This window comes from Perognathus longimembris, chromosome 13 (assembly GCF_023159225.1).
Source record: "Perognathus longimembris pacificus isolate PPM17 chromosome 13, ASM2315922v1, whole genome shotgun sequence".
Classification (NCBI taxonomy): domain Eukaryota; kingdom Metazoa; phylum Chordata; class Mammalia; order Rodentia; family Heteromyidae; genus Perognathus; species Perognathus longimembris.
Window position 1 is genome coordinate 30,236,774 of NC_063173.1, and position 15,380 is coordinate 30,252,153.

Sequence of the window (15,380 nt, forward strand, 5' to 3'; positions counted from 1 at the left end):
TACCAAAATCAAGAGACACAGGGTAAAAAAAGAAAAACAACTACAAAAGCAAAACTGTTTGGTGTAAGTGAACTGAACACCTCATGGTGGGAAAGGGAAAGGGGGGGGAGGGAGAGGGGAATGAGGGATGAGGTAACAAACAGTACAAGAAATGTATCCAATGCCTAACATATGAAACTGTAACCTCTCTGTACATCAGTTTGATAATACAAATTTGAAAATAAATAAATAAAAAGGAAAAAAAAACAAACAGAAAAACGAACAACCAAAAAAAAATAAACTTGATAAAACAAACAGGTAAGAATGGAAAACAAAAAACCAACGACATTTCAGAAATGAAAAAAATTTTTTAAAAAGTTTAGAAATGTTTAAAAAGAAAAAAACCTGGAGTCCTCCTTGTTTGGGTGTTCTTTTCCCAGTCTCCAGTTTCCTTGCAAGGGTCTGCAGTCTATTTTCCTGAATGGCTGGTTTGACTTGCTTTCAGTTTGCAAGGGATGGATATATTCTGACCCTTCTCCCTGTTGGTGCAATCCTGGGTCTCTGTGGTTCGCACAGCTTGCAGGTAGGCCTTGGGCATCCTCTGTAGATGGGGATATGAGCATTCTTGTGATCCGTGGCTCTCCTCTGTCTGCTGTGGGGCTGTGGCCTTTAAAGCCTGGCTTTGAATAGACTGTGGACTCAGCAGGGTGGGGCACCTCTGGCCTGGTTTACTCGGCTGAGAGTTGCTTGCCTGGGGGAGGATTTTCCCTTCTTGGCGGGGTGGCTGCCTGGCGGAGCTGGCTATGGAATTCATCTCCATTTGTGGCTGGGAATTGGGCTTCCTCTGTGACGGGACCGTTTAACTGTCTCAGGAACTATTTGTTCCCCCGTCTGGTATTTCCGTGCCACTGAGAGCAGCTCTCTGCTTTCACTTTAAATTTAGAAATTCCAGCGGGCAGGGTGGTGCACCTCTGCCTAAGCCAATGCCCAGGACGAGCCTCCTGCCTGGGCAGCGAGCATTCTCCTGTGCAGAGCTGGCTCTCACTGGTCGGGCCCTCTTGCCCTTTTCCAAGATGGCTTCTTTGTCCTTGCTTTCCCCAGGCCCACTTTAGTTCCAGTCTGTTCTGACCCTATGCCACTGTCAAAAATGGCACTTTGCTCTGGTGGTGGGGGAAGGGCTACCTTCCAGAAGCTGCTCTGTGGGCACAAGTGAGAATATCTTTTGTGGGGTACTCACACTTTCTCTGTGATTTCAGCCCGTCCTGCTCAGCCGCCATCTGGAGGATTTCTCCCTGGTCTATGCTGTGTGCTTTAGTCGCGCAGAGTGTGGGTTGATGCGCCGAGCATTGTGCCAGCGCCGGCACTGGCGTGGCAGCAGGAAGCTGGCCAGAGCTCAAATCTGTGTTTTCAGACAAGCAAAGTCGATTTTTCCTTCCTGGCCAGAATCCCTGTACTGTTAGAACTTACTCTGACTGTCTTTTAGGAGTAAAAGTTTCTATGGGGTGAGAAAACTACGAAGTCGGAGGGACCTCAGCTAGGGCTCTGCTACTCCACTGCTGTATTCCCAGAAGTTCCCCTCCCTAACAGCTTTAAGGATTCTTTTCTTGGACACTACTGATCCTATTTTGATCACTGTGTGTCTGTGGGATGTCCTATTCTGGTCTGGTCGGTTTGGGGTTCTAAATGCTTCTTGTATCTGTATAGGCCTATCCTTCTGGATATTTGGGAAGTTCTCGGCTAATATTCTGTTAAATTCTGTTAATATTCTGTTAAGTTGCCTATTCCATTAACTTTCTTCTCCAGGTTTTCTTCAATACCTATTATCCTTAAATTGGGCTTCCTGATTGAGTCTTGCATCTCCTGAAGCGATCTGTTTTGTCGATTGGATTGGTTTTGTATTGATTTTTTATCTTTCTCAATAGATTCTAGGGAATCTTCAGCTCCTGAGATTCTATCCTCTGCTTCAGTTATTTGGGACTGTAGGCTAGCTACTTGATTTCGAATGCCTTTTTCTTCTGACTGGTCTTTCCGGATGATCTCCATGTCCTTGCTATACTTATCTGTTAGGTCCTGCATGGACTTCTTTACTTCATTTACTTCACTGATTTGGTTTTGAGTACTGTCACTCAAATCTTTTAGTTGGGTAACTATCTTTTCGTTTGACTCTTGAAGTTCAATTATCTTTCTATTTGTTGAGGCCATGAAATTCTCCATTAATTTTTGCTTTGCCTCCTCACGCTCTAGAATAGTTGACTGAAGAGCTTCAAACTTTTCATTTAACATTATTAGTATACTTTGTTGAGCATTTTGAGGGTTCTCTTCTATGTCTTTGATTGACTGCTCTGCTTCCTGCTTTTTTTGAGTGGTAGATGAGCCTTCATTGTTTGCCATCTTTCTTGTGCTTCTTCTGCCCATTTGGATTGGGAATGTCAATCTACAAGCACTTGTTAGCACCGTTTAAGACCCAAAGCAGACCTTACCAAGCACTGTTGTATACATCTTAGAAGTTCACAATTATGAACAGATACACTGTATACCTGTACATAAAGTTAGATTTGGTGTTCCTAAAGAATACAATTTTGATATAACAACCACTCCTGCGCCCTGTATTCAGTAATTATTTATTTACTGTTACACCCCTTTGAGCAATTTTTGTTCTTTTATTAAGTTCTTTTTGGACTGTATGGCTTTGTCTTTGAACCCCTTTGATTCACTCTGTTTGAGCAGAGATACCCTCTATCCAACAACCAGGGGTCAATGAAATCTGGAGGTCCTGGAAGTAAGTCAGGAGTGTAAGTTAGAGATAGTAAAGAGAACAGTTTAAAGTGTATGGGGGGGGTGATTTGGTTTAGTTTCAGTGATGTGGAAATGTGGAGAAGAGTAGAATCAGTACAAAGAACAAAGTTAAAATGATAGTCAATGGAATGTTAGCAGAAAAGAGTAGAGGTGTTTTTCATAGTAAAGTAAATTTTTAAAGAAAAAGAATGTGAAGAGAGAAATAAAGAGAAAATATTGAAAGACAGATTCACAAAACATAGAAAAGTTACTTTAAAAAAAGGAAAAAAAAAACCACCTAGCAAAATGAACAACCAAAAAAAAAAAAAAAAAAAACTTGATAAAACAAACAGGTAAAACTGGAGAACCAGAAAACCAAAGATGTTTCAGAACTGATAAAAAAAAAAAAAAAAAAAAAAAAAAAAACTTAAAAAATGTTTCAAAAATAAAAAGAAAATAAAAAGGAGCCTTCCTTGTTTGGGTGGACTTTCTCTAGTCTCTGGTTTCCTTGCCATGGTCTGAAGTATATTTTGCTGCTTGGCTGGTTTGATTTGCTTTCAGTTTGCAGGGGTGGATCTGTTCTGACCCACCTCCCCTGTTGGTGAAATCCTGGGGCTCTGTGGTTCACACAGATAGCAGGTAAGCCTTGGTAGTCCACTGTAGAGGGGGATGTGAACAGTCTTGGGAACCGTGGCTCCGCCCATCTGCTGTGGGGCCGCTGCCTTTAACACCTGGCTTTGAATAGGCTGTGGACTAATCAGGGTGGGGTGCCTCTGGCCTTGTTAACCTGCCTGAGAGACACTTGCCTGGGGGAGGTTCCTCCCTCCTGGGTGGGGCGGCCTCCTGGGGGGAGCTGGCTATGGAATTCAGCTCCTTTGTGGGCTGGGAATTGGACTTCCTCTGTGACGTTACCGTTTATCTGTCTCAGGAACTGTTTGTTCTCCTGTCTTTTTGCTCTGTGCCACCAGTAGCTGCTGGCCACTTTTGGTTTGAATTTAGAAATTCCGGCAGGGAGGGCCAGAACCTCTGACTGAGTTCACCTGAGTGTGTGAGCTGCAGCAAGAACAAGCCTCCTGCCAGGGCAGGGGGCGTTCTCCTGGGCAGAGCTGGATCTCACTGATTGGTCCCTCTTTCCTTTTTCAAAGATGGTTGCTTTGTCCTTGCTTTCCCCAGGCCCGCTTTCGTTGCAGTCTGGTCTGGCCCTATGCCAGTGTCAAAGCTGGTGCTTTGTTCTGGCGGTGGGGGAAGGGCTAACTTCAAGGAGCTGTTCTGTGGCCACGAGTGAGAATGTCTTTTGTGGGGTACTCATGCTTTCTCAGCGATTTCGGTCCATCCATGTTCAGCCTGTGATCCATGTGTATCTTCTGCCATCTGGCGGATTTCTCCCTGCTCGCCAATGGTGTGGTTTAGGTACATGGAGTGTGGGGGCTGTGCTGGTGCCCACACTGGCGTGGCGGTGGGCCACCGCCTGGATCTCAAATCTGTGTTTTCAGGCCAGCAAAGTCGATTTTTCCTTCCTGGCCAGAATCTCTATACTGTTATAACTTACTTGGGCTGTCTTTCTAGGAGTAAAAGTTTCTCTGGGATGGGAAAACTGCGATGTTGGAAGGAGCTCAGCTAGGGCTCTGCTGCTTCTCTGCCATCTTCCCGGAAGTCCAAAAAGAAAATTTTAATATGTAGAACATCAGTGTTCATGGTGCATAGAAGGAAAATCAGACTGAATGGTTTGTAGTCAAGTGCAGGGTTTCATCTAACCTTGTTTTTCTCTTGCTAGAAAACGCTTCACACTGTCTGTGTATACTAGGTTTATAGACATAGGGCAGGTATGATATGCAAAAGTTTTGAAAACTTATTTGAAGAGCATAATCAAATGAACTGATGTTTTGAATAAGAAATAACTTGGTTATACCTGTATTCTAAGGTAGTTTATATATTGCTTGGTTCCCTATAACACCTGTGTACATGAAAGAAGCTGTTGTGAGTAAGTAGGAACTACAATTATATTTTAGGTTCTCAGTCCGAGGTTATCTATATTTTTCTGCATCTCAGTACCTTGGAAAATATATTACTGATTCCTATTCATGTATTGCTGGGTTTTTAATATTTGCACTATTAACATTTGAAAAGTAATGGCTTCATAATGATTCCTTCATTTGTCCAACACTATAAATTATCTAAATTATTTATGAAGTATATTTAGAACTTAATATTCTGCATAGTGAGTGAGGCATTTATTTTGTTACATTGGAATTTTGAAATTTTATGGTGGAAAACTTAATTTGATTCACGACTACTATCAAAAACAAAATAATAATGTTTTCTGCTGGCTAAGAAACAGAAAAGGAGCATGATATCTAAGCCCTTAGTCTTCTACTTTTAATATTCATACATGAAAAAATGTGATTGAATTTGCATGGTAGAACCTTAAAAAGAGTCAATAGTACAAACTACTGCCATCATCCAATCTACTATTTCATAAAGGAAATGCAAATTGAATGCAAAACTTTAGGATAGAAGAATCATGGTTTTAAAAGTAGTCTCTTAAATGGAACAGATTAGCCTGGACAAAAACGTTCTGTAGTGATTGCCTGCTTCTCATGAAATTAATTTTTTTATAGTTTTCACAACATTAAAAATGTGTGTATGTGTGTTTGTGTCTGTCTCTGTGTGTGTGTGTGTGTGTGTCTGAACCCTAGTCCTAAAGTGAGAATATTGTTCATGCCTAAATGCTAGATATATTATGTGCTTGGTTATCTATTGGAGGAAGAATAATTAGCAAATCACTTGAAATAATAGCTTTATAAAATATAATTTATTGAATAGACTTTATTTTTTCCCAATCTGCTCGATCTCAGATACCTCCAAAATAGCTTAACCTTTCCTATTTTATTTTCAAAGTAATGGGATTATGGTCTATGGCCATATCACTCTGAATGCGCCCAATCTCATCTGTGATTATGTTTTCTTTCAATGAAATATTTATTCCTAGACAGAATAAAATAAATATTAATCTCCAAGGTTGAGACATATAAATTAGTTTGCGAAATAATCCATGTCTCTGTTTTTTACAGTCAAAAAAAATCCAAGCTCAGCTGAAGGAACTTCGATATGGGAAGAAGGATCTGTTATTTAAGGTGAGCATTTTGTCCCTTTAATTTCCAAATCTCTACGATCATACTTAAGCAGAAATAATTTTAGCTTAAGGTCAATTTTGAGAATATTTCCAATAATTAAGAAGTATTTTTCTTTTCTTTACTTTTCTTTTTTCCTTTATTGTCAAAATGAAGTACAGAGGGATTACAGTTTCATATGTAAAGAAGGAAGTAGAGTTCTTATGCAACTTGTTACCTCCTCCCTCCTCCCTCCCCTAGCTTCCTCCTCCCCCTTTTCCTCTCCCCTCATGATTTGTTCATTTGCTTTATACCAAATGGTTTTGTAAGTACTGCTTTTTGAATCATTTGTCTTTTTATCCTTTGTCTCTCGATTTTGGTATTCCCTTTCCCTTCCTTGGTTCTAATACAGTCTTATACAGTATCCAGGTTACTAAGATAAGATACAGTACTAACGGGAATAAAACCACAGAAAGGATTCGCCATTTATTTATTTATTTTTCCCGGTCCTGTGAATTAAATTGATGGCTTGAGTGTTATCCCCAAGACTCTTTATACTCAAGGCTACTGCTCTATCACCTGAGCCACAGACCTACCTCCAGCTTTTACTGAGTAGTTTATTGGGGCTAAGAGTCTCACAGACTTTCCTGCATGGGCTGGTTTCAAACCATCAGATCTTAATCTCCCGAGTAGATAGGATTACATGTGTGAGCCACAATAATTACTCATTTTAATTGAATTGAAGGTACTTTGCTTTTCTGGCCTGAGGAATGAAAGTGAAGGCAACTGTTGTTCAGAATGTTCAAAGTGACTCTGTAGCTCTAATTGTTTTAACTCTAAATTGAAAATATTGCCTCTGAAATGTTTCTATAAAGTGGAACATGTATTTGAGAATTTTCCAGACACATAGTTCATTAGTGAACTATAGTCAAGAGGTTTCTGGAAGATCTCATTATTACCAAGACCTGTTCTATTTAATAATTACTGATTGATTTGGGTTTATTCTGTTTCAAGATTATGTGGTTGAAGCCCATAAATAAGTAGAAACTTTAGCTAACATCTAAATATAGTAACCCAAGTTATGTTCCAAAGATGTTCCAAAGATACTGAATTTTTAATTTCTAGGATTTATGAACTGTAAGTTTGTGCAGGCATAATTCCACTAAAGACCTTGAGATTGTAAGTTTATTGTCAAGGTCACCACTAATTTATCCACAATTCCTCTCAATATGGAATCATGGATAAATTATGAAAAGCACTTAATGAGCTCAAAGAATGTTATGTACATGTATGGAGACAGAACATTGGAGGCAATAACAACCCATAATTACAATTTTAAATAAAATTAAGCAAAAAAAGAGGCTATGTAATGTACACTTATGAAGAAAAAAATGTTAAAAAAAAGATCTAAACCTGAAGAAAAATTCTCATTTTGAAAATTGTACTTATTTACAATAGAAGAAACAAATACAGATAGTTTCCCCCTTTACTGCCCAGGCCAGAAAGAAGGCAGGTTTTAGACTCTGCATTATAATTTTCTTGTCAAATGTGGTATAATGACAGAGCTCTGACCCATTTAATAGTAGAAATAATAGTTTTTTAATAATATAAAGGTAAATTGCTTTGTGTGGTCTACTTAATTTCTAGCATGCCTTCATTACAATTATCATCTCAAACTAGAGAAGTGAAGAAGAATAACTCTTTGCCTTATTTAATGTTGAGAAATATGGCAACTTCTCTAAGGAGAAAAATAGGTAATTTCGGCTTGCCAGTATCTTAATATTTGGCCTTGAAGTTACCAATATTTACCACTCACTGACTCTTGAAATCAGTATATCTAGACGTATTTTACAATTTGCTTTTCCATAAATTTACTTCCTGCCTTTCAACTGGATTCATTTATAACTAGATACCCCATGATCTTCCATGCCAATCCTTTTCTCCTAGTGTACATACTCATTTTATGTAACAAACAGAATTAAAGGATGAAACTCAAGTCCTTGGTTAACTCAAACCTTTCACACTAAGATTGTAGACCTCAGTTCCATTGATTTGGCTTGAACACTTAGCTTTCGAAGTAATCAATATTAGAGTTAACATTGAGAAAAAACAACAAGCATGTACACATGTGCATGGTGTGTTGGATCTTTAGCACTCTGTGAAGTTATTTTGATAAGGTAAGAAGTGTTTTAAAGTGATGCAAATTTCTTCTTACCCATGACCTACACTGTGAAAATTATTCAAAGTTAGTCTACCATATGAGGTTTTGCAACTTTTTTTACTTGTCAAGTTGAAGATGTTTTAAAGAAAACTTAAAAGGAGAAGAGAATGAGAAGATCGAGGTAAGTTCAGAAATCTACATTTTCTTATTTTTCTAAATGAACTTTGATTCATAGTTTATCAACTTTCTGAAATTATATAGCTGTTGAAAATTGTTAGAACTTGAAAAATGAGAAATATGTGCTGCAGGGAAGCACATATATACAAAGTTAGGAGGTATACGAACAAATGGGACATGAAGTTTTGTGAGATGGGTACTAACCCACACTCTATTATATCTAAACCTTTTGTACAGTAGTAAATTTTATTAACTAAACTGCTACAACTATGACAATTTCATCAGTATTCAATACTATAACAATGATAAGCTTTAGATTTGCATTTGTTCTCCTCCCACTTAATCATGTTAATTATTACATCACATAATCCTCAACTTGTTGATGCATAGTTTATTTTTGGTTTCATGATGATTACTAAAGATGCACATGTGCTATCTACCACCACTGTGTCTAAAGTCAAAGAAGATAGAAACAGACTTCTCATTTGAGGTCATTATGGTCACAATGGGAAGAATTTTTTAAAAAGTTTTCTCTGCTTGTGAGATCATGTATTCCCCAAAAGTATACATTTATCATCTTCTAGTACTACTTTGAAAGGTGGTTTCTGTCATAGATAAAAGTAAAAGGAAGGAATTAATGGAAAGCCTGCTAACAGCTTCTGCTATAATCTGCTATTTACCTAATTTAATGGAAAATAATCAATTTCCTTATTAAATTATTCAGGTACTAGTTCCTCTCATCTTTTTTTTTTTTTTTTTTTTTTTTTGGCCAGTACTGGGCCTTGGACTCAGGGCCTGAGCACTGTCCCTGGCTTCTTCCCACCCAAGGCTCTCTGCCACCTGAGCCACAGCGCCCCTTCTGGCCGTTTTCCGTATATGTGGTGCTGGGGAATCGAACCGAGAGTTTCATGTGTTGGAGGCAAGCCCTCTTGCCACTAGGCCATATTCCCAGCCTAGTTCCTCTCATCTTGAATGACACGTACTAAAAATAAATGATTGTGTGCTAGAAACATGGCTTAAAGGTGAGTGCTGGCCTTGCATGCATGAAACACTATGTTAGATTCCTCAGTACAACATAGGCAGAAAAAGCCAGAAGTGGTACTGTGGCTCAAGTGGTGGAGTGCTAGCCTTGAGCAAAAGAAGCTCAGGGACAGTGCCCAGGCACTGAGTTCAAGCCCCAGGACAAGCAAAAAAATAATTGGATAAGTAAGTAAATCAGGAAAGCAAATTGTCGAACCTTTTCTAGATAATGGTGAAAAGTATGTGGTATAGAAATTGATCCATGTACTTTTCCAAATAAAGCAACAAATATTTGCTGAAATGAGGGGAAGACAATTTTTTATTTTATTTATTTATTTTTTTTGGCCAGTCCTGGGCTTGGACTCAGGGCCTGAGCACTGTCCCTGGCTTCTTTTTGCTCAAGGCTAGCACTCTGCCACTTGAGCCACAGCGCCACTTCTGGCCATTTTCTGTATATGTGGTGCTGGGGAATCGAACCCAGGGCCTCATGTATATGAAGCAGGCATTCTTGCCACTAGGCCATATCCCCAGCCCGGGAAGACAATTTTATTGCAAATAAATTTCATGTTAGGATCTGAATCTGTTCAGTTTTGAATAAACTTGATGGTTTTTACTAAGCATAGACATTGAATGCAAAGCACTTTCTGCTGATGCATTTAAATTGACTCCTAAAAATAATGGCTTTTTTGACAATTGCAAGGCAAGATGAAAATTCCATGTACTTATTAATGGTTGAGAACTGGCTTTTGCAACCAGAAGGCTGCCAGCAGCAGTAAACACTGTCCATGGAAGAATAGTATTTGGCTTCTCTGACCATTAGTTGCCCAGGACATGATTGAGTTTAAATCATTTGTGATTCCAGTTGGAGTAGATAAGCTCTTCAGCTTGCCACTCTATTTGTGTATTTCATTTGCATGAATATGCTATTCATTGTAGAAAATTTCCCAAACTGTCAAAATGTATAAGGCTAAAAGAAAGTACCTAAAATCAGACTAGACATTGACAACATTTTGATATAGTTCTCATTGCTATTTTCTGCAGAATAAAATATGTTCGTGTGTGTATGTGTGTGTGTGTGTGTGTGTGTGTGTGTTTAATGCAATTTTGATAGAGGAAGATAATTTCACTTTACTTTTTCTATAACATTAAATACTGAATCTTCTGTGAAATTGTAGGAAAATGAATAACACTTTTCCTAAATGTGTGTTAAAGTGTGTATGTGTACACACGTGGTGTTATGATTTCAATGTTCAACATAATTTAAAATAATTCTTATTATCAAAATATTAAGTAGTTTTTATCAACTACCAGTAGTTTATTAGAATTATTGGAAAGTATTAATTGCTTGCACTGATGGCTAACACAGGTTACTATAACTCTGAGTTACACTATGCAATGTTTCATCATTACAACAGTTTGTTTAATTAAGGCATTTATTTGCTCTAAAGAAATACAAACAAAAATGTCACCATATAATACTAATTATGAAAACCAATTAATTCAGTGAATTTAAGACAAATTATGTTGTTTTGAGAAACTATGCCATAAAGATTATTGATATACTATTGGGAAGATTGAACATGTAGTTCTGTAGTGAAGTCATTTAATTTTGATCTTTAGTTGCATTTCATTTATTTTCTGTAAATTCAGAACTATTTCCATTATGTTACCTGGTCACTCAAAATTCAAAGTATCTGTGTTGATGAAGTAAAAGGGAGATTGAGTTTTCTGACTAGATTTTCAAAAAAAAAATAATATATAAGGGTGTTGGCTCTAAATTCTTGATTCATGTTGTTCAATCTAAAGTTTAATCCCAGATAAAAGGAAAGCTTAAACATGCATGAAAATTGTCCTGAACTAATATTCATTTCTTATGGGTATTATCTTATTTTATACAAACATGGATGATCTTGTACAATACTGTATTGATCTTTTTTTTTTTTTTTTTTGGCCAGTCCTGGGCCTTGGACTCAGGGCCTGAGCACTGTCCCTGGCTTCCTTTTGCTCAAGGCTAGCACTCTGCCACTTGCCACAGCGCCATTTCTGGCCGTTTTCTGTATATGTGGTGCTGGGGAATCAAACCCAGGGCCTCATGTATACGAGGCAAGCTCTCTTGCCACTAAGCCATATCCCCAGCCCCTGTATTGATCTTTTAAATTCACAAATAACTTGTTTACATTACACGTGCATTTATAAAACAATTAATTAAAACAATCTTATTTAATCACTAATGTTAATTGATAGATTTCTAGTAAAAAGTGACATATACTGAATATTATGTAATTTTTAGACATTATAATTCTTTATGTAATATTATCTGCATTATTTCATTTATTCCTTAGGAAAACTTTTAAGTAAGTGTAAGATATTCCGTTCATTTATTTCTCTGTCTGTGTATATCCTTGGCTCCTAAGGACTGGGTCAGACCCTGTGGGATAAAGAGTCTTACAACCCCTCCGGATAGTACAGATCAGAGGATTTCTTTAGCCAAGCTCTTTCAAAGAAAGGCAGAGGAAGTTTCAGATGTTCATTCAAAGGGTTTTGCATGCATTTGGGAATATGAAGTTCTTTCTATGACTCATTGATAAAGAAAGGCAGGTGGAAGAACAGAAAACTTGTGCATCTCTCCCACTACCATTGAGTTTAAAGTAGTCAGCATGCCACAGTGCTACGCTTTGAGGTAACTTATCCTGAATGAAAGCTTGTCACTATGGACTTCATTTATTCCCTATTAAATAATATATTGGGTTGTACTTGTTGGTCGAGGATATTTGGCAGCATTTCATAGTAATTTGAAACTTTAGCGTACATTTATGCGATGGTATCAAGCCGAAAGCTTAAAGATTTTGAATCACATTATATTATGTTATCTATGTGTTTGTTCTTTATAAAAAGAATCGTAAAGATGATGTTAAAAAGGGTTAAAGTTACATAGATTAAGAATTGAGTACATGTCTTTTTGAACTGCTTTACCCCCTCCTTCATTGTCCCAGTTACTCCCCTCCCAACTTGCCTTCCCCCCAATTTGTATAGTTCATTTCCAACATAATGTTGAGTTTCACTGCTGAATTGGTTCAGCCTTCATCCCACTGTTTCTGTTATCCCTTCCCCTCCAAAAATCATATAAACATATTTATCAAGATAACAAACATCTCTATTTTTTATAAACTGTATTATAAGAAATATAAAAGTTTGATGTCATAACTCAGTTATGACTATATCCTTTGTCATTATGGGTCACCATGCTTCATCATTTTCTTTAGAACGAACATGTGTTCAACCTTTTATTCACATTGTCAGTTGTTTCCAAAAGCAGGTGTACCAGAATTCCATTAAGGTGCTTATAATGTTACATTATCAACTGGTCGCTGAGGATATTTATGAGGGATTTCGTGGAGCAGTTTGAGCCTTAATACTTAACAACCGTTGTGTAATTTAAGGTGATTTTGGTGCATCTGTCTTTCATTAATTTATACTCATCTAATCCATGTGGTAAACCAATTTCTAGTTTAGTTTAATTTAACACAATAATGTGGGCAACTTACTAAAAAGGTTTGAATAGATGCTGATTTCATTGTCTTATATAACTCCTCAAACTTTTTAGAATTTTCAGAACACACTTGTGCCTCAAAATAATTTCATTAGTAGAATGGTAGATTAATAGAACAGAATATATGGTTTTATTTTTCATAGATTGCAAAACAAAGATCTAGAGAAGTTAACAGAGTTTTTTTTAATCTAGTGCCTAATAAATTCCAGAGCTTTGCTTAAAGCATTTTGATTCCTGCAATTTATATATCTCAGTTGCATTTCTGCTTTATATTTTCTTAATTTAATTTTATTGTCAAGGGGATGTACAGAGGAGTTATAGTTACATATGTGAAGCACTGAGTACCTTTCTTATCAAACATGTTACCTCTTCCCTCATTTTTATCCCATTTTCCCTCCCCAAATCTACTGCCCCCATATTTGTACAAATCATTTCCAACATATTGTCTTGTGAGTATTGCTGTGGCATTGGTCACCATTTGTCCATTGTCTGGACATTTTGTTGCTCTCCTTCCATTACCTAATTCAGATAAATGTATATACAATACCTAGGGTGCCATAATCAAATACAGTGACAACAGGAGTAAAGCACAGGGACAAAAAAGAATTAAAGGAAAAAGAAGTAACTTCACATAGTACATTGAATCAACAGCACCAAAGATAAGCCTCTTGTTTCCAAGCCTCTGGCTTACTCCACTTAATATATGTTTTCCTAGTCTTTCTATTTCCTTATGAATGGGTTGATGTCAATCTTTCTGATGAGAACATAGAATTCTATTCTGTATATATGCCACATGTTCTTGATCCAGTCATCTGCTGAGAGGCATCTGGGTTGGTTCCCTGTTTTAGCTATGGTAAATAATGCTGCAGTGAACATGGTTGTGCTGGTAGCTTTAGTATGGCCTTCTTTGTGGTCACTTGCCCACAAATGGGCTTGCTGGGTCATAGAAAAGCTCTATTTGTAGTCTTCTGAGGTTCCTCCATATTGCTTACCAGAGTGATTGAAGATGTTTACACTCCTACCAAGAGTGTAGTAGCATTCCCTTTGGTCACATCTCCACCAGCATCTGTTATTATTACATTTCTTTTTTTTTTTTTTTGGCCAGTCCTGGGCCTTGGACTCAGGGCCTGAGCACTGTCCCTGGCTTCTTCCCGCTCAAGGCTAGCACTCTGCCACTTGAGCCACAGCGCCACTTCTGGCCGTTTTCTGTATATGTGGTGCTGGGGAATCGAACCTAGGGCCTCGTGTATCCGGGGCAGGCACTCTTGCCACTAGGCTATATCCCCAGCCCAACATTTCTTGATAATAGCTGTTCCATCCGACTGATGTGGAATCTAAATGTTGTATTTGTTTACCTTTCTTTTATGGCCAGAGATGTCGAACATTATATCCTAATGTGATTTGTATGTTTAAAAACATTTTTCTAATGCATTCCAAATTGTAAAAGTCAAACATCTAGTAAAACTGGCTTAAGTTTAGGAAAGATTTGGCTTCTGTCCAAAAGTGAAATAATTTCCTAAAATACAGCATTTTTTCAGTGTAAAATATGATGTATTGCATTGAGTTGATACTTGATTGAAACAAGAATATCTTTCTAAAGACTTCTAAGATATTCCAATCTGCTTGACTACTTTTAATGAACCATCAGACTAAAGGCACATTCTATGGTTTCTAAGCAAGTGAAAGAAAGGTTACTAATTTTGTTGCCAAATCAAGTCTAATTATCATTCCTGCTATTATGCTTAAGGCATGAAAATCTCAGACATTTATTTATTCCCTATTTACAAAAGAATTGAAAGATAAATTCAAGTTTTAATATGTCACACAAGTTTCTTATGTCATAGCATATCAAAACTTAGCCTTTTTAAAAAAATTTTTGCTCCTAAATCTGTGAAGATTCTACAAATTCCTCTAAATACATCCTTTTAAAGGAAAGTTGCAGGAGAATTTTCAGAAATTTTAAGTGACTAATGTACAATTACTGATAAGTATAATTTATAGATTATATATTTATAAATCATTATTTACTCTATTATACAATTACACACATGCATGTATATATATGCATGTATGTATACATAACTAGACACAGAATATGTAAATATGCATGTATATTCAAATCTCATTTTCATTTATTTTGGAGAAAAGCATATAGTGTACCTGTAATATATATCACGTATTAAGAAATCTTTTCATTTTTATCCAAATAATTTTCTTCTTTCATGACAAGTTTGTAGTCAGGACGTACATTTCAAGAAGATTTTGACTTCTGGGATTTGTTTATAATATTAATAGATCCACATTTTTCTTTAAAAAGAGTTCATAAAATGTATTAATTATTAAATGGTTTTTATGCATCCTAACTTTGATAGTTTCAGAATCATTGTATCTACATTCTACCACTCTATGCAATTTGGGCAACATTAAGATAAAGATTTTATGCCTGTCATAAGGCATAACTAATCTTTGTTCCAAGTTTGCTTTCACATTATTTTGTCCTCTTAATTGAAAAATGAAATATATACTATAACTTTCTTGCTTGTGGTTATATCAGTAATGATTTAATCAATTGCTTATAATTTTAAATAATGCGTGTCAATTTTGTGAT

The 15,380-nt window shown here is 36.8% G+C and overlaps 1 protein-coding gene across 1 annotated transcript in view; it reads left to right on the forward strand.

Annotated features, from left to right (window-relative positions):
* Positions 1-15,380, forward strand: part of Luzp2 (leucine zipper protein 2) — a 344,929-nt gene that overhangs the window by 240,510 nt on the left and 89,039 nt on the right. Inside the window, exon 7 of the mRNA XM_048360954.1 lies at positions 5,826-5,888. Within this exon, the coding sequence (XP_048216911.1) occupies positions 5,826-5,888 (63 nt within the window). The remainder of the gene's footprint in view (positions 1-5,825; positions 5,889-15,380) is intronic.